Source organism: Hevea brasiliensis, chromosome 16 (genome assembly GCF_030052815.1).
Source record: "Hevea brasiliensis isolate MT/VB/25A 57/8 chromosome 16, ASM3005281v1, whole genome shotgun sequence".
NCBI classification, from domain to species: Eukaryota; Viridiplantae; Streptophyta; class Magnoliopsida; order Malpighiales; family Euphorbiaceae; genus Hevea; species Hevea brasiliensis.
In genome coordinates, this window is record NC_079508.1 from 56,819,405 (window position 1) to 56,843,745 (window position 24,341).

Below are 24,341 nucleotides of genomic sequence, written 5' to 3' on the forward strand. Positions count from 1 at the left end.
CTTTCCTCTTTAAGAATTTGAAATGTACCGAAGAAAAGAAAAACACTTCCATATACGGCTGCTTATAATTTTATCACTTAAAACACAACCCTAAGTCCAAGGCTACTTGACGAGCAAAACAGATGTCAATTGCTTTGTCTTATGCGCTTGATAACCACACCGCAGATCAACAAATCCTGACGTATTAATGTAACAAGCACAAAAGCATTGCAATTGTCTACAAGCTCTGCCAATTAGCTTTATGTCCGCCAACCAACTGTTCACACAACAAGAAACATGCACCAGGCCACGAACCCGGAAATGAAACCCCACAAAACAAGAACAGCATAGGAAACCCATTCATAAGCACAAGTGACAATAAATATTAACATAAAATTTTGCCCACCAAATAACCATGTGGAAAATAAAATACATCTCACCTCCTCAAGTACGATGCGTCACTAGCCATTAAGCAATCCCCCCTCATCCCCCCCTCTTTTCTCTAATTTTGCCAAAAAAGAAAGTGTCAACTACCCGAAAATTCACCCATTTGAAACTACAATCATGTCATCAAATGTCCTGCTCTATCATGTCACTCCTTTTATTTTTTGAAACACGTCAAGTAAAGTACACAAAAACCTTAGAAAGCCAAAAGAAAATGGGTCACCGTTCTTAGAATGACCCTGCTGCTATTGTCAAGCTTGAACATGGTCCTACTCAGGGATTCTCATCTCTCTGATTTGCGCCTATGCTCATCTCTCTCTCTATGACGACTGGAGGAAGAATCCCTAACATGGGCAGATGATTTGGCTCCTCTCTTATCTTGGTCTTCCCTAAGATAGGATTCTGATTCGTGCCTCTTAAATCTCTTTTCCTCCCTCCGATCATCATTGTCTCTTGACCTTGGCTCCAATCCATCACCATTATTATGCCTTCTCAATCCCCTTTCATCCCTCTTATAATCTTCTCCTCTTTGAACGTCTTCATGCCTTCTCAACCTCTTTTCATCGCTCCTATGATAATCATCTCTAGACTTTGGCTCAAATTCCTCATCTCCATGCCTTCTCGATCTCTTTTCATCTCTCCTATCATAGTCTTCGCTTGATTTTGGCTCAAATTCATTGTCTTCTTGTCTTCTCCATCTCTTTCCATCTCTTCTATGATAATCTTCTTTTGACTTCCGCTCCATTTCATTATCATCATGCCTTCTTGAACTCTTGTCCTCCCTCCTATCACTCTGTTTAGGGAGGCTCTCTGAAGGTCTCTCATTGCCAGATCTTTTCTCACTCTTTTTTGGAGCATCAAACTTGTCATGTCCCCATCTTGGACTTTTATCCTCAGGACCCCATCCTGTGTTTGCAGCTCTCTGGATAAGAAAGAAACAAAGAATGCAAAGCATAAATAGGTGGCTCAACATTAATTGAAATACAAAATTTGAATCTTTACAGCAAATTCAAAAATCCCCAACTTTCCTTCAAGTTCCCTAATCCACAAAGTATTTCAACATTTTTTTCAACAAGGAAATTATCAAACAAAGTTAGCATATCCAAAACCAATAAAACAAGTCCCAAAGCAAATATAGAAGGGCAAACAAATGGAAAGTAATCATCTAAGAAAGCAATTTTTTTATCTCAATCAATCATCATTCACCATTATCAATTATGACAATATGGTTAATGCTAAAATGTCAGAAACTTGCAGTTCCAAAAATAGTAATTGTGTGTGGATCTAGACATGGCACAGGCCGGGTTGGGCCCAGAACCAGCCCTGTCAAACCTTGGACCAGAACAGATCAACGGTTCACAGGCTCCACTGTGAATTAAAAAAAAAAAAGATTAAAAAAATTCTAAAAATTATTTCAACCATTAGATTGTCTCAACTCGGATCAAATCAGAACCATGGGAAACCGGGCCCTTGGTCCTGTTCAGGTTCCTCCCAGTCATGAACCTGGATTGGCCTGTGTCCACCACTATTTGGATTTATAAGAATCAATTAAAACATAGTAACACTGACAACTAAAATGGAGATTTACTGCCCCTATACTTAGTAATGCTGACCCACCAACCAAGTAGTTTATGGAGGAAAACCAAAAAAAAGTTCTTAAGAAGAGAAAAATGAAACATCCCAACCTTCGAAAGAGTAGTCTCACAATTATCTAAATAGACATAAGCTTGAGCCTATGCAACATTATCTGTACTCCCCAAAAATGAGGCATCACTCGCAAGCTACGGGGTTGATGCATGCTTCACACAACACCCACCCCCCCCCCCCCCACAAAAAAAAAAAAAAAACAAAAGGGGGAAAAGGGATTGGGGGATATCTGCTACAGTGTTTATGGAAAGAAAGAAGAGGAGATTAAGATAAAAAAAAAAATTCCCAGAAATAAAACTGTGTGATCGACTATGATACAGCTAGATCATGTGGAGATCAGGGGTGCGTGTACAAAGGTTGGGTAAGGTGTACCGAAAGTGGTCTATAGAGTAAACAAACTATTTTAGCTTGAGACTCACAAAACCAACTGATATGACATATAGACCATTTCCATCATGTTGGTTGCACTAGTTCATTAGAGACAAAGGGTGAGAGTGACACTGTAAATGAGATGGAGGTGAGGACAATTAACTAGGATTTGTTAGAAAATAAAGTGAAAACAACAAAAAAAAAATGTTAAAGGATAGGATATACATAACAAAACCATAACCGACCAACTGTTCAACAAATCTAGTTCATTGGACCAGATTTCATTGGGTTGGTAGTTAAGCAATTTTTTGTGAGATCACATGCACTAATGGTTTAAGATATCATCCAATACATGTCAGTACCAAGCACAATAGACCAGCGAACAACAATGCAAGTGAAACCTGGGTTGGCATTTAAGTTTTTTTTGTGAGATCACACGCACTAATGGTTTAAAATATCCACCAATACACATCAGTATTGTGTACTGCACACAATAGACCAGCGAACAACAATGCAAGAGAATCATGTGGACTGAGCGCAACTATATATCATTTTCAAAAATTGTGAAGTCTCCTTAGAACTAAAAGATAAACTTTAAAATGATTCTCTCATCTGCAAGTAATATACTTCATAATCTCATATGCTAAATTGCTTAAAAGGAAAAAAGAAAGCAAAAAACAAGGATGATTTTTGTATCATAATGTATAGCATCAAAATGCAGATACCTTCAATCTCTTGTGAATTTGATATTAAAACAAAATATCAAATTGCTTCAATTTTTTCATTTGAATCTTCATTATATGTAACTTTAGCATAAGCACAGTTATTATGGAACAGACCCAACGAAATAGCATCTAGTTCACATTTTTTAATGATATCTTCCCAAATGATTTACTGGTCTTACTTGCTCATCATGGGAAAATTTGCAGCTAGCTCCACGAGTGCATTCACCTCTTTGGAAAGCACGGCATACTCCTCGAGCCTCTCTCTTCTGCTGTTGTGTCTCTTCATCCTCCTCCTCTTTCTTCTTGTACTTAGTAACATGATCAACCCTTACAATTCGACCAGCAACCTCTGCGCCATTCAGATTATCTGAACAAAAGCCAAAGCATGTGTGAGTACAAATAATAAATTTGCTAACTGTTATCACTAAAGACTCGTGGTAGAGAAAGATAACCAACCTACAGCAAGATTTGTACTTCTTTGATCCTCATATGCAATAAATGCAAACCCTTTTGATTTACCAGTATCCTTGTCTCTAACTAGATTAACATCAACAATCTCCCCATATCTGACAAGGGTTATTCACACCAGATGCATTAGTGGCATAACAAGATAGACTCAACCTCATTCCTATGAAAATAATGACAAGCATTTACATAGTGAAGGAATATTAGAAGAGCATTCAACTGGGACAAGAAATCCTAATTAAACTTGTTTACAAATTGTTGGTGAAAAATCAGCTGGAAAAAAAAAATAGAGCACATAATTTCCCTATTCCATTTCCCCGTCCTTCGCTCACTAAGCAATGGAGGAGACACAAAGCAAAGTTTCCACAACATCAAGCACAAGAAATGCTAAAAGCCTAAAATTTGAGGAGGGTTGGCTCTTATCCATTTGTTTTCCATTTTCGGATGCTCCAACTTAGGTTTGAGTAGGTGCTCCTACAACTCCAGCAGCTGCTTTCATTCCCTCAAAGTTAGCGATACAATCTAACCTAGAATTTGATACTAAACAATGAAGAAAGCAACTGTTGATTGGAAGGAAGAAAGGAAAATTTACTGAGCAAAAACAGCAAGGAGATCGCCTTCGGTGAGATCGAAAGGAATACCGCCAACAAAAACATAAGCTGAATCTTTGTATTTGGCGTGCCAGGAAGCATCCTCTGAAATCCCTAACTCTGCTTCTTTCGAGTTTATGTTCTGAATTCGTTTCACCAGCGTCAATGGATTCATCTTCTCCCTATCCTCTGGTCTACTCGCTGGAGTGATGCCCCGGAGCCTTGCAACGCAATAAGCAATTCAAGGAGAAGAAAGAAAAAAAAAAAAAAAAAAAAAAAAGAAAATCCCTATCCTCTCACCGCCACTTGCTTTCCGGCTTTCCCTATTATTTTAATTATAATTATTTTACATACAATAATTGTGTTGTGTAATAAAATAAAGTACTAACAATAATAATATGCTTAATGTTGCTAATATAATGACCTGTATAACAAATTGTTTTATTTTTTTATTTAATAGATTATAAAAAAATTAAAATGATCAGCAATTTCATTTTATATTATATATTTTTATTATTTTCTTTTATAATATTAATTTTTATCCATTTTGTTAATTTCCATGCTTATTTATCTTTTTAGTGTTTGAAGATTTTTTTTTCAATTATTATTATTTTTTAAACATTAACAATGTTTTAGTTTGTTTTTAGATGAAGAATATGTTTTACACATTTAGTTTTTTTTTTTTAAATCACATTTTTTACATTTGTTTATCTTACTAAGACATCTCATCTTCCTAATATTATTAATGGTTTAAATTAAAAAAATATTTTTATTATGAAAAATTAAGTATCTTTAATATTTATTAACAATAAAAAATAATGAAGGATTTACACGTGAGACATTATTAAGTTATTAAAAGGTGTAGGTGCAAAGCTATTATATTGAATATGTGATTTCGATTTAATTCAAAATTTATTTAAGAATCATAATTAAATTAAAATTTTGATATAATTTTAGTTTAATTTTTTTTATTATTTTAATTTCAATTTAATATAATTTTTTATTTTTTAATTTGATTTAATTTAATTTGATACAATTCAAATTTGATTATCAATTCTTAAAATAAATTTATATAATTATTTATTTAAAAACTATATTTAATTATTATTTAAATTTTAAATTAAATTATTAATATATAATATATATATATATATTAACTATTAAAAGAATATTTTATTCTAATAAATAAAAATTAAGTATCTTTAATATTTATTAACAATAGAGAATAGTGAAGGTTTAACACGGGAGACAATATCAAAGTTATTAAAAAGTGCCGGTGCAAAGCTATTGTCTTGGATGTCGGGTTTCAATTTGATTCAAGATTTTTTTGATAATTAAAATTAAATTAAAATTTTGATATAATTTTAATTTTAATTTTATTATTTTAATTTTAATTTAATATAAATTTTTATTTTTTAATTTAATTCGAGTTAGTTCGATACGGTTCAAATTTAATTATTAATTTTTAAAATAATTTTACATAATTATTTATTTAAAAAATTATATTTAATTAATATTTAAAGTTTAAACTGAATTATTAATATATAATATATATTTTAACTATTAAAAAAAATTTATTCTAATAAATAAAAATTAAGCATCTTTAATATTTATTAACAATAGAGAATAATGAAGGATTGACATGGGAGACATTTTCAAGTTATTAAATTGTGCCGGTGCAAAGCTACTGTTTTGGACGTGCAATTTTGGTTTAATTTAAGATTTATCTAAGAATTAAAATTAAATTAAAATTTCGATATAGTTTTAGTTTGATTTTATTATTTCAATTTTAATTTAATATAATTTTTTATTTTTTAATTTAATTCAATTTAATTCGATACAATTTAAATTTAATTATCAATTTTTAAAGTAATTTTATATAATTATTTATTAAAAAATATATTTAATTAGTATTTAAATTTTAAATTAAATTATTAATATATAATATATTATATAATATATATTCTACCTATTAAAAAAACTTTATTCTAATAAATAAAAATTAAGTATTTTTAATCTTTATTAACAATAAGGATTAACACGGGACGCTATCAAGTTATCAAAAGGTGCTGGTGCAAATCTATTATTTTAGATGTACAATTTCGATTTGATTTAAGATTTACCTAAAAATCAGGGTTAAATTAAAATTTTGATATAGTTTTAATTTAATTTTTTATTGTTTTAAATTTAGTTTGATACAATTTTTAAGTTTTCGATTATGATCTAGTTTGATTTGGTGTAATTTCAATTTAATTTTTAAGTCTTAAAATAAATTTATATAATTATTTATTTAAAAAATATTTAAAAATTAAAATAAATTATTAATATATAATATATCATATAATATATATTTCAGTTACTTTTAAATTATATAATTTTTAATTATAATTGTCTAAATAATTTAAAATTAAATATATTATAAAATATAAAATTTAATTATTTATTAATTATATAATATTTAATTACATATAATAATAATAATATATTAAATTATTAAGAAAATATAAATAACTGAAATATAATAATAAATTTTATTTAATTCATATAAATATATATAATTAATTATATTAAAAATATGTCATATATTTAAAAATAATTATATATATAAATTTAGTTTTTAGTGTGATTTAAATTTAGTATGATTTTAATTTAATTTTAATATGATTTCAATCTATTTCTAAGTAAAAAATTAAATTTATATTAAAAAATCAAAATAATTTCAATTAAGGGTTTTTTTTTTTTTTTTTTTTTATTATAACTCTTCGGTTCAATTCGAGACCTCAAATATATCTTGTCTTTTGTTTGGCGACAAAACGATGACTGAGCGAATAGAAGACGGAAAAGCAGTCAATGCGCGAACGACGTCGGAGGGTTCTCCGACGAAGTTGAAATCAAACGAGCGGGAGCAGCCCCCGCCATTCCCCTTTTGTTTTTTTGCAGTCTGTCACAAAGCAAAAATTAAGTGGGTCCCATCTTAGCTGGCCGACAAAGCAAAGCTAAGCCAATCCAATGTATAATCCATTTTCTTCTAATTTCTTCCACTTTCGGTTCCCACTTACCATTATCAACAATCAAATCAAGTGCTAAACCACATTGCTTCAGCTTTCTGCGTTTTCCTAATTCCTCTTTTACATCTTTAATCATCTAATTTATCTTCAATTCATTCTCAATCTCTCACCTATACTGTTAACCTGAGATTTTGCTTTCTTTATCTCCTCCACTGCTCAGCTCATCCATGATCTAATACTTGCTTACCAATGAGAAACAATGGCTCTCGTGTCTAAAGATATTGACTCTGCCTTCCACGGCGCAGGAGCAAAACCGTATCCTCTAGTTCTTATTTTTATTTTTCTTATGGTGCAATGGAAGCGTGTTGAAGGTTTTTAGTTCCGGTTATTTGTGATGTTGCTTTTGAATATGTTGCTTCTTCCTTATCGAGTTTGTGTTTAGCGGTTTGGAGATCTGGTGCGTGGAAAATCTCCAGTTGGTTCCGCTTCCCAAGTCTTTGCATGGAAAATTTCATTCTGGAAATGCGTATATAGTTTTGAATGTAAGTTCCAAGCCTGATATTTATTTATTTATTTATTTATTTATTTTTGCTCTTGTACGTATGAGTGGATTGAGCTTGACTGTGGTACTTGTTAACAGACTCTTTTGCTTAAAAATGGTCCTCCTCAGCACGACATACATTATTGGCTAGGAAAAGATGCTAATCAGGTTTATTATTGCTGTTTTCTCAACTTATTTAGTGCTTACTAATGCTTTTTAAATCATCAGCTGTTTAGAGTGTTAATATCATGGTTGGTTTTCCTTGAAATTGGAAATAGATTCATCTTTGATATAATAATTTAATGATATTTTGAAAATTACACTTATAACAAGATGCTATTTTCACTTTAATTTATGTTATTGAAAAATAGAATATTACAAAAATTTGAATTCCTTATAAACCAAACAAGAAAAGGAAATCCCATTACGGGCCATTTCCATTTCTAGGAAAAACCAAATGTGGCCTAAGATTAATGGATATATATGGAAGAGAATGAATTGTGACTAGCCAATCAATCACCAGACAATGGGATTTTTATTGAAGAAATCAATTTTATTTTCTCTAGCTTGGCATGTGAATATTTATTTGTTGATTTAAAAGGGAGTTAGCCTCAATTTGAGATGTCATTCTGTTTACCATAGGATGGTCTAAGGTTGCTTACTGAATGTTTGCAGATGGAATCAACCTTGGCATCAGACAAAGCACTTGAATTAGATACAGCTCTAGGGTCCTGCACTGTGCAGTATAGGGAGGTTCAGGGCCAGGAAACAGAGAAGTTCTTGTCATACTTCAAGCCTTGTATTATACCTATTGAAGGAGTATATTCATCACAGCTGGGGCACTTAGATAGCAACTCATACAAAGTTAGCATGTTAAAATGCAAGGGCGATCATGTTGTTTCTGTTAAAGAAGTAAGCTTTTATTGTGCTTGTGGAAATCTATTATTAGCTACCATTTGTCACTCATTGAGACAGAGGCCCGTATGCTGATGTGCAATGTCATCATATTATCTAGACTGGTTAATATTTGAGTTTGTATATCTAGAATGGGTAATATTTGAGTTTGTATATAATCATGATGCAACTAACATTTATCTTTATCTCTGTCTTGCACACGTGTTATATCATGCATGTTGACAATGCATGCCACTGAGTAAATTTACATGAGCCAAATTAGAAATGCACAATGATTTCAAGTCCTTCATTTCTGGTCTTGGTGATAAGATTCTTTTAATTTTCTTTCTTAATTTAATATACATATGCTCTTATTCTCTAAGTCTGAAAGGAAACTATGCTGATTAGGTGCCTTTTTCTCGGTCATCCTTGAACCATAATGATGTTTTCATACTTGACACTGCATCAAAAATTTTCCTCTTCAGTGGGTGCAACTCTAGTATACAAGAAAGAGCTAAAGCTTTGGAGGTTGTTCAGTATGTCAAGGAGAACAAGCATGGGGGAAAATGTGAAGTGGCAACTATAGGTTGGAATCTCTCTCTCTCTTTCTCGTTTGTGTCTATAGAGGATAGAAATTGCAATTGACTGCTTTTTCCTGCAGAGGATGGAAAATTTGTTGGTGATTCTGATGTTGGTGAATTTTGGAGTTTGTTTGGTGGTTATGCTCCAATTCCAAGGGACTTGCCTTTTGGCGTTCAGAAAGAATATGATACTTCATCTGTACAACTATCCTGGTCAGTTTTTCCTTCCTTCTAGACACATCTTTGCTAGTGAACTTATGTTTGCTCGTGGCATGGATATTGCCAAGTGGGTTTAATATCATTTAAGAGTCCAACAAGCTCACTTATGATTGGGATAACTAACAACAGCCACCTCGAACTGAATATAGGTAAGCCAAAGGATACAGTGCACCTATTGTGGACTAATATTTACAATGAATTTTTCTCTGTCCTTAACTTGCCCAAGTTCATTGATCATTCGATTAAATTTATTCAAATTTTGGGGGAATGCCAAATTTTGGTACACGTCTTTTTGTCTTTTTGCTGGCAGGCAAATACAAGAAGATATGCATCTTAGTGTTCTTTCTGTCAACTTATTAGTCTTATCTTTCCGTTAAATATCACCATATACTTTTTTCCTCACTAAATATTCAAGGTTTTACTCATCAACTTTCAACAGGATAACAACACAGGGTAAACTATGTCCGAAAGAAGGTAATTCATTGAACAAAGAAATGCTTGACTCAAACAAGTGCTATATGCTGGACTGTGGTGCTGAGATTTTTGTATGGATGGGTAGAAATACATCTATTACAGAACGGAAGACATCGATTTCATTTATTGAAGTAAGAAAATTTTCTTCATCATTATCTTCTTCTTGTATTCTTTGTTTCCTAACTGCTTCTCTTGCACACTTGCATATGATATGAGGATGTATGTTTGAATTATTGGCACTTATTAATTTTGTTCTAGGGATACTGGTTGGAAAAGACAATTAATTATGTTATATCATGATGTATCTATGGTCGTGTCTTTTGATAAGGATGAATTTCCAAAATGATTACATGCTTTGTAAGCATGTGATAAATTCTTCATGAAACCAAACAAAGAGGCTACTTTTAGGGTTTTGGATTTATAGCGTTTGCTAAGTTTAATGAAAAAAGTAATGGAGCAAACTTAGGGGGCACTGTGTCTTGTGCAAACAACATGGGACCAAAGTGAAACATATATTACCTTTGGAGATAAGACATAATGTACCTGTTATTAGTTTTATTGTCAACAAGATCATCATTATCACTGTAATATCATTACTTTTAATAAAATAATCATTTGACTTGAAACTTAGTTTGTTCAAACTTTTCCTTAACTGACTAGCTACATGTATTATGCACTTCAATTGGTTGGACATCTGAACACCATGGGAATACCATAATTAAGTAACAGCACTTTGAAGTCTAAATTTATACTGAAAACTAGAAAATGCATTAAATTCTGAAGTGGAAGGTTGTATCTATTAATGAAACCGTTCTTGCCGTAGCAATTCTCAAGGACAATGTTCATAATCTGATTATTAGCTACTGTTGTGCAGGATTTTCTGAGAAATCAGGACAGGTCCACTGCAACCCATTTAACATTTCTTACTGAAGGACTAGAAACTTCCATATTTAAGTCATTCTTTGAGAGTTGGCCACAAGTGGAGCCCAATTTGTACGAAGAAGGTCGAGGAAAAGTAGCAGGTTTGTTACTTGCAACAAAGTTAGAGGAGAGATGCACAAGACCAAATAATTGTTGGAAGTGTTAGTCTTTCACTTTTAGTTCCTGTATTGCTAATATTTTTCATTTCACCTTTTTCAATTTTCAGCAATATTTAAGCATCAGGGTTATGATGTGAAGGAGCTTCCTGATGCAGAAGACTGCCAGTCCTATATAAACTGCCAAGGCAAACTAAAAGTAGCTTCTTACTAAAATTTATCTATTTTTTTAAGCTTTGGCTATAAACTAAATAACTAATATAATCCTAGTTTTTCTGTTTGATGTATTCTTAATAATTCAGGTTTGGCGGGTAGATGGTGATGAGTTGATCCTTGTTCCAGCTCAAGAGCAGATAAAGCTTTTCAGTGGGGATTGTTATGTTGTCCAATATACATATGCTGGTGATGGAAGGGATGAAAATCTATTTTATGCATGGCTTGGTCGTGCAAGTGTACTGGTATGCATGACAATGAAATAAAATTTTAAACATTGTTTTTGCATATCCATTATTTAGGTGATGCATTAGTGTGCACATGTTACCAAAGATGATTTTGCATGCGATGGACATTAGTCATAGCAAATATTATGTAATGAATTAATGTCTCAAGTCAACTATAGGTGAAATACTTGGTGTGCACATGTTACCAATGATGATTTTGCATGCGATATTGAACTGGGGTAAGAGTAGGGTGACAATCATTTTCTCCTGAAAAGGTTTACTGTTGTTCTAGTTTTAATTTCAGCAAATTAGGGGTTTTAATAAAGTTTCCTTTTTTTCTTATTTTCTCCTTTGTCTCATTCAAGTTCCATTAGAAGTTCCAATGGTAAAAAAAAAGTTACTGTTTCCTTTTTTCCCCTCAAATTTAATTTGATTCTGTAAATCAATTTAAAAATGTAGATAGGCTCATTAATAAATTTATAATCACATTCTTCTCTTATTTGCTTATGATCTTTCCTTGATTGCAGGAAGATAGAGCTGATGTCATCACCCATATGAATGCTATTGCTGACTCATCCAAGGGGGATCCTGTTTTGGTTAGTTCTAGTTTGTGTTTTCACAAGCACCATCTTTGGAAACTCTTCTACAACTGTGATTTTAGTCATTTAAGTTGGCTAGCCTCAGTAGCCTGAAGCAACATATTAACTTAGAGGGTCAAATGCTAATTATATGTTGTTTTTGATATATGATAGCTTTCTAATAAATTATTTTGTAGCTCCTCATGTGATCAAAATAATGTCTTAAGTTGAAACTTGAAAGCAATGCAGTAAATACTGTTATGTTGTCTTTAACATCTGCTTTCCTGCCTATTTTAAAAAATTTGGATTTTTTTTATCTTAACATAAGAAAACCTCAGAGTGTTAGCTCAATATGCAATTGAAATTAGATTGGAGTTGGTTAGGTCTACCTAGCGAGATACAGTATGGGCAGGCATTACTGGTATGTGTCAGCAAGCATGTTTGCTTAGCAGTGAAGTATCTCTGGAGTCTGGAATTGTTTAAGAGTAAGCTGTATGTAAAATGATTAATCTATCTCTGGTTCAACAATATTGTTCTCAAAAGTATAACCAAAGCATAGCAAGTGCCAAATAAAAAAAAAAAAGGTGCCTAACTGCCTATTGTAACTTATGAGCTGCTACTAGAATTTGCAAAATGATTTTTTTTCCTATATAATGTCTTAGATAATTTTCATGTAAATTGTAATTAAGTTATTGCTGCCATTTTTAGTAATTTTATGAAGTGTGATTATTGCTTTAAACACTTTCTTAATGTTTTCTTTTTTCCATCCGATTTAGTTTTATCTAATTGGCGACAAAGATTTCCACACCACATATTCCTACGTAGACAATTAACTTGCAGTTCTGCATCACTCAAGCTTATTGTTTCCTTTGCTTTTTTTGATTTGCCTATTCTTGATTCAGGCTCGAGTTATTCAGGACAAGGAGCCACTCCAACTTTTCTTGATTTTCCAGACAATAATTATTCTTAAGGTCTGTACTGACAACAGGATAAGCCTTTTTATCCGTTGCCTTTTTGTTATCTTTTGTATACCTGCACCAATACTGTTTCTGTTAACAGACTGTTGATGTGTGATATACTTTTGTTTTGCTTTTTTCTTTAGGGAGGTTTGAGTAAACGATACAAGAGGTTCATTGCAGAAAATGGTATTTTGGATGAAACTTATGATGAAGGAAAGACCTCACTTTTTCGAGTTCAAGGGACAAGTCCAAGTAGCATGCAAGCCATCCAAGTTGATCAAGTAAGTTTGAGGCTGGAATCTAAACAGTGGAAGATGGTTTCCTTAGTGCATTGCATGAGGCATCCTGCTTTGTTAGGGCTGGATAAGGGTTTCCTTAGTGCATTGCATGAGGATCCTTGCTTCATTAGGGCTGGACAAGGGTGGTCTATGAGTTTAATCTGAATAATACTTCCACTCTAATCCCTCTCTTCTCAAGGGTGTGTTATTATTTTGTAAGACATTCTTTGGATGGTAACTGTGATGATTGTAATATTATGAAGCCACCATGTTAAATTTCCAATATCATCTTTTGACATTAACACCAGTCCTAATGTCATTTCCCTTATCATATAGATATAATTTTACTTGCACTGATAAAATATACTCTGTTTTTGATCAAGGAAGTATTTTATGTTGTTTAAAATTGTGTCTTCAGGTCTCATATGGTTTTGGCCTTATTATTTATTATATGGGTGGCCTGTAGAATGGAATTGCTAAACGGTACAATAGCAAATCTCATGCAATCAACCTTTTTTTTTTTAACTAAATTTTGATCCACATGGTGAAATCACGATCAACTTCTGATTTCTTTGTTTGTGGTATTCCTGCTAATAAAATTTTTATTTTTCTTTGATACTGGGTGAAGAAATTGAGCTGTTTTATTCACGTGTGAGGCTTTGTAGTTATGCTTTAAATTGATGGTTTCAATATAAGTCAACTTTTAACTTGCATTAAAGCTGTGCTTTCTATTTTTGCTGATTGAAAACGCTTCAGTTCAGCTGATTGGTAATTGTGGAATTAAGATTCATTACTTGTGTACTCTCATCTTTTACGGCTATGGTGCATATTGTTCAATCTTTATTCTACAATGGAACTTTATATGCCTTGTAATACTAGGATTGTGAGCTGAAAGTAAACTGGTGCAGGTTTCAAGTTCTCTAAATTCATACTATTGTTACATCCTGCAAACTGGAAGGTCTACGTTCACTTGGATTGGGAATTTGTCATCCACTATAGACCATGATCTTCTTGATAGAATGCTGGCGCTTATTAATGTATGCAATCTTGTCCTCTGAACTTGGATATAGATTTTCGATCAACCAGATTTTATTGAGCCACTGTTAGGTCAAATAAAGGAAAGAACTGAGGAGGGGGGAATAAGAGTGGATTTTATTTAATATTTTGTTTTCTGTAGGAAAATGTTTTGGGTTTTACAGCAACGTTCTTGATATTTTACATTGAAATTCTGAATTTACAGTGAGTTATTTTAGTGTTATGGAGTACAGAATTTGTGATTTTATGGTAAAAAATTTAATAATTTATGGCAAAAGTTGAATACTTACACTGCAAGGGTACCTCAAGATGCTGTCTAATTGCAAAAAGTTTGGCATTTATTCAGAGCTTATATCTTAGGCTTTTTTTTTTTTCTTTTTTCTTTTTCTCCTTTTTGTTAGATATTGTACTCACAATTATTTGCATTCAACTTATTTCTTTAGTTAACTGCCAGAGACTCCCCCCTACCCAAAAAAAGGTCATTTTCTCTTGATGTTATTTGCAGCCAACATGGCAACCTATATCAGTGCGAGAAGGGAGTGAACCTGATATTTTCTGGGAGGCACTTGGTGGAAAAACAGAGTATCCAAGGGAAAAGGAGATAAAACAACACAATGAAGATCCGCATTTGTTTGCATTTATATTTGCTGATGGTAGGCAAAATATCCTTTCTTTTAAATTTTATTCTCTCAAAAGATGAAGTGCTCTGCCTTGGTTTTGAATTACCCCAGGTGTAAATTGTTGTCAAATTACATGTAATGGAGGATAATGATTCTCTCGCTACTTGGTTGAATTCCATTTCAGGTGATTTTAAGGTATGCCAAAGTATGTTTCCACAGGCATATGTATAATCTCTGTACATGTTGGTTTTCAGTCCTTTGATAGTGACAGCAGCTTTGTTTGTAGAATTCATAAGTTTTCACTTTCATTCAACACTACACATATGTGCAATTCAAAGGGTAACAGTTGTGTTTTAAAATATGTTTTGCTATTGTAAATTTGTAATCAAGATATCAACTATTATTGGCAATTAGTCTAGTGTGGTGCATTTAGGAGATAGTTCTTGTTTCCTCTTCTTTTCCTCTTTTCCCCTCAAGGAGCTATTTATTTTTCCTATGTTATATACTTTCAGGTGAAAGAGATATACAACTTTACTCAGGATGATTTAACTACAGAAGATGTCTTGATACTCAATTGTCACAAAGAAATCTATGTTTGGATCGGATGTCATGCAAATGTTAAATCAAAGCAACAAGCCCTCACTCTTGGCCTGGTAAATTATTTGTTAACAATCTCAAATAATTTTCTTAGAGTTAAATATCTCTTTTGAAAATTTTGGGTCTTGGCCTGATGTCTTATCACATATATTAAGGATTTTTTGTGCATTTTCAAGCACTAACATGTATAATAGGGACCTGATTTACTTTAAATATATATTATTTCGTGAGATACAAAACTTAACAATTTTGACTCCTCAAATGGCATGAGAGAAATTTTGATGCTCTTAAGGTGTCAACTATGTGTCTATCTTCATGTTTTAGTTCTATGTGCTCCGTGTATGCTGACACACTTTGGTTGGTCACACTCATACCGTCTAGAAATACATAATTGTCCACTGAATAAAAGGACACATATAACACGTTGATTAACTTAGTTTCCTGCTCACTTAATGCTTCAGTTTATCTTTATATGCTTTTCCATTGTTCTTATTGTTTTACTTGGAACTGGCAGAATTTCCTTGAGAATGTCCATCATATTGAAGGACTCTCTTTGGAGACTCCTATTTATGTTGTTACAGAAGGGAAGGAACCTCCATTTTTCACTTGTTTCTTTGAATGGGATTCTTCAAAGGCAAATGTATGTGGACAATCGATGAAATCTTTTGTTTTGCCATTCAGTACATCATCAGCAAATTATATATTTTAACTCAGTTGTGGGTCCTTGCAGATGCTTGGCAACTCATTTGAACGAAAGCTTGCCATTCTGAAAGGGAAAAAGCAAAATCTGGAAGTAAGCTATTCAACTGACAATATCCATACAATATGTTGTCCTTTCTCTTGCTAATTAAGAATTGTCTTTTTTTTTATTTTTTATTATTGTTTTGGGCCTCACAGTCACAATGTAGCATGACGGCCCTTGTACAAACGCAAAATTTTGTATCAGTACTTTTTTCTTATCAGTAAAAACACTACCCGTTTGGCTTTTCGCAAATGAATTTCATTATCTTCCAACATGTTTTCTTCATTTTCTCACTCTTGTGCCAAAGAATGAGTTTGATCCAAGCTTTCCAGTATAACGAAGGGGCACTGCTGTAGATTTTCAGTACAGGAACATATATTCCATGCTTTTCATTGTTGATTGGCATGACACACATTAAATGATTCTCTTATGGTTGCATTGATGACCTTTTGGTAGTGGGTTATTCTTTATTGTTTTGAAAGCCAAGGTGTCTCTCTAGGTTTGTGCTTAGGTCTCTCATGGATACTGAAAAGTTATAGTTTTGTCGATTGCATTTTTACTTTCTGGGCCAGAAATAAAAATGCTCAAACTGGTTGATTTTGTTAGCTAGAGATGGTAAGGCCAGGTTGTAAGGGCATGTTCTTTTGGAAGAATTACTTTTCTCTCTCTCTCTCTCTCTCTCTCTCCTTTTTTTTTTCTTTTTTACATCTCTCTTGTTGTTAAGCTTACACATATATATCAAATTTGTTTTGAGACATTAGGTTCTTGCACCTTTTGACTCTAACAAAAGAACTGATTCTTTCATGGTTCACTCTACATGTTCAGGTTCCTATAATAAATTCATGGAAAGCATTCTCTAGGGAGACTACTCCAGATAATTTGAGAAGCAATTCTGTCAGTTCAAATGGGAGGGGAAGTATTCTATCTAGTGCATCCAGTGTTTCAGGCTCAAAGTCCAAGTCTGCAAACAGCCACCTTTTTTCAAGCCCAACTCTGATTGCGAGGAAGCTCTTTCCGGGATCTCCTGATGGTAGTGCTGGTAAGGAACCTTTAATTTGTTAATTAGTTCAAAAGCAATGAAATTTGTTAACTAGTTTGTGTCAGCATTTAAAAAAAAAAATTATGATAATCTAACAGTCACAACCTATGGTATAATCCCAGAAATGAACTGTACATTTGAAAGGATAAGGTAGATAAACGAGGCTGCATCATAGGAACCTTGTTAGCCATTAAGGACAGGATGCTTTGATGCTTATTTAATTCAGAGGGATTAAACCACCACTGGAAAACCCTCCTTATGGTTGATATTCTGAAAAGAGCATTTTGTGGATTTCAATGCCGCTTTCCCAATTGTGTGGTTTGTTTGAAGATTCCCCGAGTTTAAGATAAACTGTTGAAAAATAAGGTTATGCTGGATGCTTGATTGCTTGTCAGAGTGCAGTACAAATGAATAAACTTGACGCAAGTGTTCTGCAATCATTGGTTATTGCAGGTTCTCCAGAAGCAGAGGCAAGGTCTCCTCAGGACGCAAATTTGGTGCAGGTTGATAGAAGTAACTTTACTGAAAACTCATTAATATATCCATACGCACGATTGATAGTGGGTTCAAGCGATCCTGTCACAGACATAGATGCGACCAGAAGAGAGGTACGCTCTTTACATTCATCTAGATAAACATGCCGCATTTAATTTTAAGCAAACCTTCCAATGGAAAACTTCTGCTGCTATAATATTATTTTGCTATCTGTTAAAATATGTGCTAGGAGTAAGGGATTATATTCTGTAAAATAGGCTAGAAATGTGCAGAATTATAGATCTAGAATCATGCGGAAATCATAGAGAGTGAATGTAGATATTGATTGTACATTTTCATATTTAGTGTAAATTTATTCTATAAATTCCCATCAGCTTGAGGGAATAACCAAGCTTTCATTCCCCAAATTCCCAATTCTCTTCTTGTTTCTCTCATTTCCTTTTCTTCACCATCTATATTAATATTAGCTGGACTTGATCAACTAATTAGAGTTTTGATTACTTTTAGGCATATTTAAGTGATGAAGAGTTTCAAGAGAAGTTTGGAATGATGCGAAAGGCCTTCTACGGGCTTGCAAAATGGCGACAGAACAAGCTGAAGATGTCTCTGCAACTTTTTTAAGAAACACTAGCTTCAAACCAAATTGGAAATTCATTTTTTCCTCAGGAGTGGGGCGTTCACAAGCCCAGCAACGATTCGGTGAATATCTCACCTTGCTTGTCCACAGAATATCATCGTCATCAGCTAAGAAATTGTAGATTAGGGTAATCTTGAAGCAACAACATGCGGCTATATTGTAGGACCTGATATTTCTTTTTGGAGCCAAAATTATTATTTTGCTTAATCGTGTACTTCCCCATGTAGAGTCTCACCGGAAACCTTCTCAAAGTAGAGATAATATGGCCATATCATAATCACCACACGTTTTAGGTTGACGAGTCTTCCTAAGAAAATTCGCTTGGTTTTAAATGGTTGGTGTAATGCAGATCCGGCCAGAAAAATTTAATTATATGGGGTTCAGAACCTTTATTTTGGAGCTTAATAAAGTTGAATCTTGACAGTGACTATTTATTTCTTCATCGGAAATAGCAGATATTATAGATGGAAGCAAATGTTACATGGTCCGTAGCCCATAACTGAAGCCCATTGCACTTAGAGATTGTGGCCAACTTTAAAATCTTTACGCTGACTATTATCTCCTTGCATTGTATATGATTTGCATGACAATTCTCTCCGGGCAGTGGTTTGCCTACTTACATGGCTCAGCAATTAATTTCATTTTAATGAATTATAAAAATCAAAATATGGTATGCATGGTCACCAGATTTTTAATGACTTGGAAATTTCAACAACCTCCACCATTCAAACACTGTACTAGTGGAAACCTAACGCCATTTTACATCTCATTGCTTAATTCTTATAGCCGTTTACTGGTAAAGTCCGTCTAGGAAAGTCCGCCAGAAAGTATGAACCCAACTCTGTCACGTCACCTTGGCTCAACTCCTAATATAATTTAAACCTTAATTTTATTTATTTTTTTTAACAATTTAAACCTTAATTTAAAAGCAAAGATAAATAATTATCCTTCAGACACGAATGATTCTGCCTCAAAGATATATACCCTCTTCTTCAGTTCTTCTTCCAGAACAAAACTTGCTTGCCTCTCTTGCCATACAAATATACTTTCTTACAGATTAAAAAAAAGAGATATAGCGAGAGAAAGAAAGAGAGGTTGTAATTTCTGTTTCCGGTGGCCGGAAATGGCTTGCCGGCGGATGCCCCTTACCTTTTTGTTATTTGTGTACTTAATAGTTTCTTCGCAGTCCCTAGACTTTGAGAATTTACGGAGAAGGCACAAAACCAAAATCAAAGGACCCATCAAAACCCTGGTGATCCTAGTCATGGAGAATCGATCCTTTGACCACGTTCTCGGCTGGCTCAAATCTACCCGACCCGATATCGATGGTCTAACCGGAACCGAATCCAACTGTATCTCTGCCTCCGACCCAAACTCACCCGAAATCTTCGTCTCCGACGATGCTTTTTTCGTTGACTGGGACCCAGGCCACTCTTTCCAAGCGATCCGAGAACAGATATTCGGCTCGAACGAAACATCCGCCAAACCGGCTCCAATGAACGGGTTCGCACAACAAGCGGAGAGCATGACCGAGAACAAGTCGAGAACCGTCATGAGCGGGTTCAAACCGAGTCGGTTACCGGTTTACACAGCGTTGGCAAACGAGTTCGCTGTTTTCGACCGGTGGTTCGCGTCGGTGCCAGCGTCAACTCAACCGAACCGGTTCTATGTCCACTCGGCGACCTCTCATGGAGCGACAAGCAATGTGCGCAAAGACCTTATCCATGGGTTCCCTCAAAAGACGATCTTTGACTCTCTGGACGAAAATGGCCTTACCTTCGGCATTTATTACCAGAATATCCCTGCCACTCTCTTCTACAAGTCCCTGAGAAAATTGAAGCACATATTGAAATTCCACAAGTATGAATTGAAGTTCAAACGGCATGCGAGGTTAGGGAAGTTGCCGAATTATGTGGTGGTGGAGCAGCGGTACTTTGACGTGGAGCTTTTTCCGGCAAATGATGACCATCCGTCGCATGACGTGTCGCTCGGACAGAAGTTCGTGAAGGAGGTGTACGAGACGCTGAGGGCCAGCCCGCAGTGGAAAGAAATGGCGCTTTTGATTACTTATGACGAGCATGGTGGATTTTATGATCACGTGCCGACCCCTGTCTCTGGAGTGCCGAATCCGGATGGGATCATCGGGCCTGACCCGTTTTATTTCCGGTTTGACCGGTTGGGTGTCAGGGTTCCCACCATTTTGGTATCGCCTTGGATTGAAAAGGGCACTGGTAAGCTTTGGAATCTTTGCTCTTTGGGAGTTTGTTCCGTGATTTTCTGTTTGTTATAACATTTTCTTTTTGGCTTTTTTTAACCCTGTATGGATAAAATTTTCATTTCAAAGTTCATAGATTAAGGATGGTAAAATGAAAATGCGATCTGTGATTAATTTGCTTAGAAATAGGTTAAATGGGTTGATTTTTAAATTTGAGTCATAAAATCAATTAATTTTCCAGACAGTCAGAACAGAAGCAAAGACATTTAGGCGATTCCTGGACAGACACTTTGCTTGATGCTTTATCAAAGTAAATTCCTAAGTGCTATAATTTTGAGCTTCATTCTTACTTCAGGAGTCACCAGGAAACATGTCATGTCGTGATTTCTTTCTATGCTGGATTGATAATGCATGTAAAATTAGTTAGGTTTAGACAGCAGTTGCCCTTAAAATTGAAATTGGACTATAAAGATCGGTAATTTTCTCCTCTCTCTATAAATAATGAATTTTTGAATCCTGTCCTATTAAAGAATTAAGAGTCTTAAGTCCTAAGTTTTTGGTTATTTTATGCAAGTTAGCGAGGGTGAGTTTAGATTTTTAGAGAGCAAGCATAAATTTTTTCAGCTGCAAGTCTCAATCATTTTAATTCCCTATCACAATATTGTCCTTTGGCCAGTTGATTAATTGGTGAATATTTGGTGCAGTCATCCATAAGCCCGTTGGGCCATCACCACATTCACAGTTTGAGCATTCTTCTGTCCCTGCAACTGTAAAGAAGCTTTTCAATCTAAAATCGAACTTCTTAACAAAGAGAGATGCATGGGCTGGTACTTTTGAGGATTACTTTTACGTTCGTGACACTCCACGCGATGATTGTCCAGGTTTGAACTAATCCCTTCATTCAAGCTGCAATTTATTGTGGTTTATCTACTTCTTTTTGTTTAAACTTCATGTTAGATACTGGGAATGTGGCTGCATCCTGGCTCCACTTAATTGTGAGGTCCTACTTCTTTTGCAGTCTCTGTGTTTGATTTAATTATAAAATTTAAATCTTTAATCAGAATCATGGAATATCTGTTCATTAGTTGCTTAGCAATAAATGACCTGCAATTGTGAAAGAAGTTGGACTCGGCTCTCCATATAAATACAAAGTCAAGGTGCTCTTACTTCTTTTTTACGTTTTTTGAAATGAAAACACTTGCTTCTTCCTGTTCGTAGTTATAACCCCAATGGAAAGGAAGATATGAACCTGTAGGCAGTCTATTAATTATAGGCATGTATATTTAGAAGCCACAGAAGAGGTCTTTGGCATCTGTTTACTTTCTAGGTTGTGTAACACCAGTCTTTGTTTGTCCACTTTTAACAAACCTAAGATTGTATGCAAATCTTTTGTGGATATGGTTAAACATTATCTGAAGGTCTTGGCACATTATCTTGCGTTCATGATTTGAAATTAATCCTGGAATTTGGATACAGAAACTCTGCCGGAGGTGCAGATGTCATTGAGGTCAAGAGGACCACAAGAAGATCTGAGCCTATCAGAGTTTCAAGTTGAACTGATCCAGCTTGCATCGCAGCTTAATGGTGATTACATCTTAAATACTTACCCAGATATTGGCAAAAGCATGACAGTGGGTGAAGGCAACAGATACGCTGAGGATGCAGTTAGGAGGTTCCTAGAAGCTGGAAGGACTGCTCTTAGAGCTGGAGCCAATGAATCTGCAATTGTAACAATGAGACCTTCCCTTTCAAGCCGAATTCCTGTAGGAGACCGTGGTAGCTACGTAAAAGCCTATTAGTTCCTTATGGAAGTATCAGTTGTAAATACTAATTTGAATGCAATTAGTGTTGTATGTATGCATAGAACCTTGTGATTAGAAGAAGGCCTTTATGGTTGACTATCAAGAACACTATTATTTTTATGAAGCAATATCAATATGAACTTGTTCACATGGCAAATCTTCAAATATTCTCTTTGCTTCTATTTTGACATGTTATGTGTATATAAGCAAAACATGAGTGATTTATCTAAGCACTACATTAAGGCCATGTGCAGAGACAGGCAGCTAAACGAGTGGAATTTTGTTAGCAATGAACTGACAAAATGTGGCATAACTCTTTTATTAACGATATAGTGATCACTGATAATTAATTATCCAAATTAATTAGTGACCAATTAGTTACTCATGTCGCCCAATCGAGTACCATTTACATTGTTTTTAATTACCAAAAATATCATGCCATATCTATCTCCCATATCTTACTTGCCCCAGCCATCGCCCACCCCCTCTTTCAATCAGGCACGGAGCTTTCATGGGAACAATGTGTCAGGCTCTATCAACACCATCTACGTCTATTCTCAGCTTACTTGGTCTTTGTTATTCTTATGCAACTTGGCTTTGCCATGCTATGTGCTGGCTCAGTGACAACTAAGTTGGCAGGTTCGACTGCTGGTTTGGGTTTGACCCTGGCTCTTTTAATTAGGGGTGTTCGGTTTCTGTTCGGTTCGGTACAGTTCTCGGTTCTTCGATTTCGGTTCGGTTCTTGATTCTTAAAATAATTTTATATAATTATTTTCTTAAAAAGTCATGCTTGAATTAGTATTTAAGTTTTGAATTGAGTTATTAATACATAATATATCATATAATATATTTTTTAGCTATATCTAAATTATATAATTTTTAACTATAAGGTGTATAAATAATTTAGGATTAAATATATTATATAATATAATAGTATAAGTATATCATATAATACACATTTTAACTATTTATTAATTATATAATATTTAACTATACTTAACTCAACTCAACTCAACTAAGCCTTTATCCCAAAAATTTGGGGTCGGCTATATGTATTCGCTTTTTCCACTCTAAACGATTTTGGGTTAAATCCTCAGAAATATATAATGCTTCTAGGTCATGTTGTACTACTCTCCTCCAAGTCAATTTAGGTCTACCCCTTTTTTTCTTTCTATCCTCTAACCTAATTTGCTCTACTTGTCTAACTGGAGCCTCCGTATGTGTCACGACCCAACTTATGGGCCAGACCGACACTAAGACCTGGGCCAGCTTAAAACCTCCGAGGACCGTAGTAAGCATAACTATTCCTCAAATCCATAACCAGGCCCACAATTTAGGCCCAATATGCTTATAAAATAATTTAAATCAAACTGTTATAATTTCATTTCGGGCCAATTTAGCCCAGAAATTTTCAGAAACTAAAATCAGGGGAGCCTAGCTCAACCATGTTACCTCTTTTACAAACTGTTTAAATACAACACAAATCTTCATTTATTAATCTCAAAAATTTAAATTAACACAATTTCTAACAAGGTCCACACTATTACTAACACATGCGGAGTTCTAGATTTTTTTTTTATTTAGAAAATATAGTAAAACAATTAAATAATCGACGTTAAACTTGCGAGAAAGAAAATAGGTTGCTCTGTAAAATAACTCCTCCTGTGGCCTGAAAAAAATATTGAACAGGAGTGAGCGTTCGACTCAGAGAGTAAAATATCAATTTTAACCATAATCTCTATAACTATCTAAAGCTAATGCACCCTGTAGAGTGAAATGCAACATCAACAACAATTGCACATCATAACATCAAAAGGTAATTTGGAGCACTCACACACCTAATAATATCAATCATAATACATGGTAGCTGATCCCCTATACAGCTCTCTTAAATCCAACCTGGTGCTAGCGAAAAACTCAAGCCGGACTTT

General features: G+C 34.1%; 3 protein-coding genes across 3 annotated transcripts; 2 read left to right on the forward strand and 1 right to left on the reverse strand.

Moving 5' to 3' along the window:
• Window positions 1-342: 342 nt before the first annotated feature.
• LOC110666365 (zinc finger CCCH domain-containing protein 25) lies at window positions 343-4,653 on the reverse strand. Its single transcript, XM_058137837.1, has 4 exons — window positions 4,222-4,653; window positions 3,621-3,730; window positions 3,344-3,531; window positions 343-1,345 (listed from the first exon to the last, which is right to left on the reverse strand). Exons 1-4 carry the CDS (start codon window positions 4,392-4,394, stop codon window positions 707-709), a joined length of 1,110 nt encoding a protein of 369 aa, XP_057993820.1. The 5' UTR covers window positions 4,395-4,653; the 3' UTR covers window positions 343-706.
• Window positions 4,654-7,040: 2,387 nt separating this feature from the next.
• On the forward strand, window positions 7,041-18,600 carry LOC110666368 (villin-1). The gene is made up of 22 exons (XM_021826840.2): window positions 7,041-7,542; window positions 7,670-7,769; window positions 7,868-7,936; window positions 8,444-8,680; window positions 9,071-9,248; window positions 9,324-9,456; window positions 9,902-10,067; window positions 10,811-10,958; window positions 11,084-11,172; window positions 11,276-11,431; window positions 11,941-12,009; window positions 12,894-12,962; window positions 13,094-13,231; window positions 14,137-14,265; window positions 14,769-14,916; window positions 15,068-15,078; window positions 15,396-15,536; window positions 15,995-16,120; window positions 16,211-16,273; window positions 17,048-17,261; window positions 17,715-17,869; window positions 18,264-18,600. Exons 1-22 carry the CDS (start codon window positions 7,487-7,489, stop codon window positions 18,375-18,377), a joined length of 2,709 nt encoding a protein of 902 aa, XP_021682532.2. The 5' UTR covers window positions 7,041-7,486; the 3' UTR covers window positions 18,378-18,600.
• A 566-nt stretch (window positions 18,601-19,166) lies between these two features.
• Window positions 19,167-22,558, forward strand: LOC110666369 (non-specific phospholipase C1). The gene is made up of 3 exons (XM_021826844.2): window positions 19,167-20,624; window positions 21,313-21,489; window positions 22,085-22,558. Exons 1-3 carry the CDS (start codon window positions 19,517-19,519, stop codon window positions 22,405-22,407), a joined length of 1,608 nt encoding a protein of 535 aa, XP_021682536.2. The 5' UTR covers window positions 19,167-19,516; the 3' UTR covers window positions 22,408-22,558.
• The last annotated feature ends 1,783 nt before the right edge of the window (window positions 22,559-24,341 follow it).

Coding starts and splice junctions, on each gene's coding strand:
- LOC110666369 (XM_021826844.2), top strand. CDS start 19,517: ATGGCTTGCCGGCGGATGCCCCTTACCTTTTTGTTATTTGTGTACTTA. Junction 20,625..21,312: donor TTGGATTGAAAAGGGCACTG/GTAAGCTTTGGA, acceptor TATTTGGTGCAG/TCATCCATAAGCCCGTTGGG. Junction 21,490..22,084: donor TCCACGCGATGATTGTCCAG/GTTTGAACTAAT, acceptor ATTTGGATACAG/AAACTCTGCCGGAGGTGCAG.
- LOC110666368 (XM_021826840.2), top strand. CDS start 7,487: ATGGCTCTCGTGTCTAAAGATATTGACTCTGCCTTCCACGGCGCAGGA. Junction 10,959..11,083: donor AGGTCGAGGAAAAGTAGCAG/GTTTGTTACTTG, acceptor TTCAATTTTCAG/CAATATTTAAGCATCAGGGT. Junction 11,173..11,275: donor ACTGCCAAGGCAAACTAAAA/GTAGCTTCTTAC, acceptor TTAATAATTCAG/GTTTGGCGGGTAGATGGTGA.
- LOC110666365 (XM_058137837.1), bottom strand. CDS start 4,394: ATGAATCCATTGACGCTGGTGAAACGAATTCAGAACATAAACTCGAAA. Junction 3,731..4,221: donor CTCCTTGCTGTTTTTGCTCA/GTAAATTTTCCT, acceptor AACCCTTGTCAG/ATATGGGGAGATTGTTGATG. Junction 3,532..3,620: donor AAGTACAAATCTTGCTGTAG/GTTGGTTATCTT, acceptor GCTTTTGTTCAG/ATAATCTGAATGGCGCAGAG.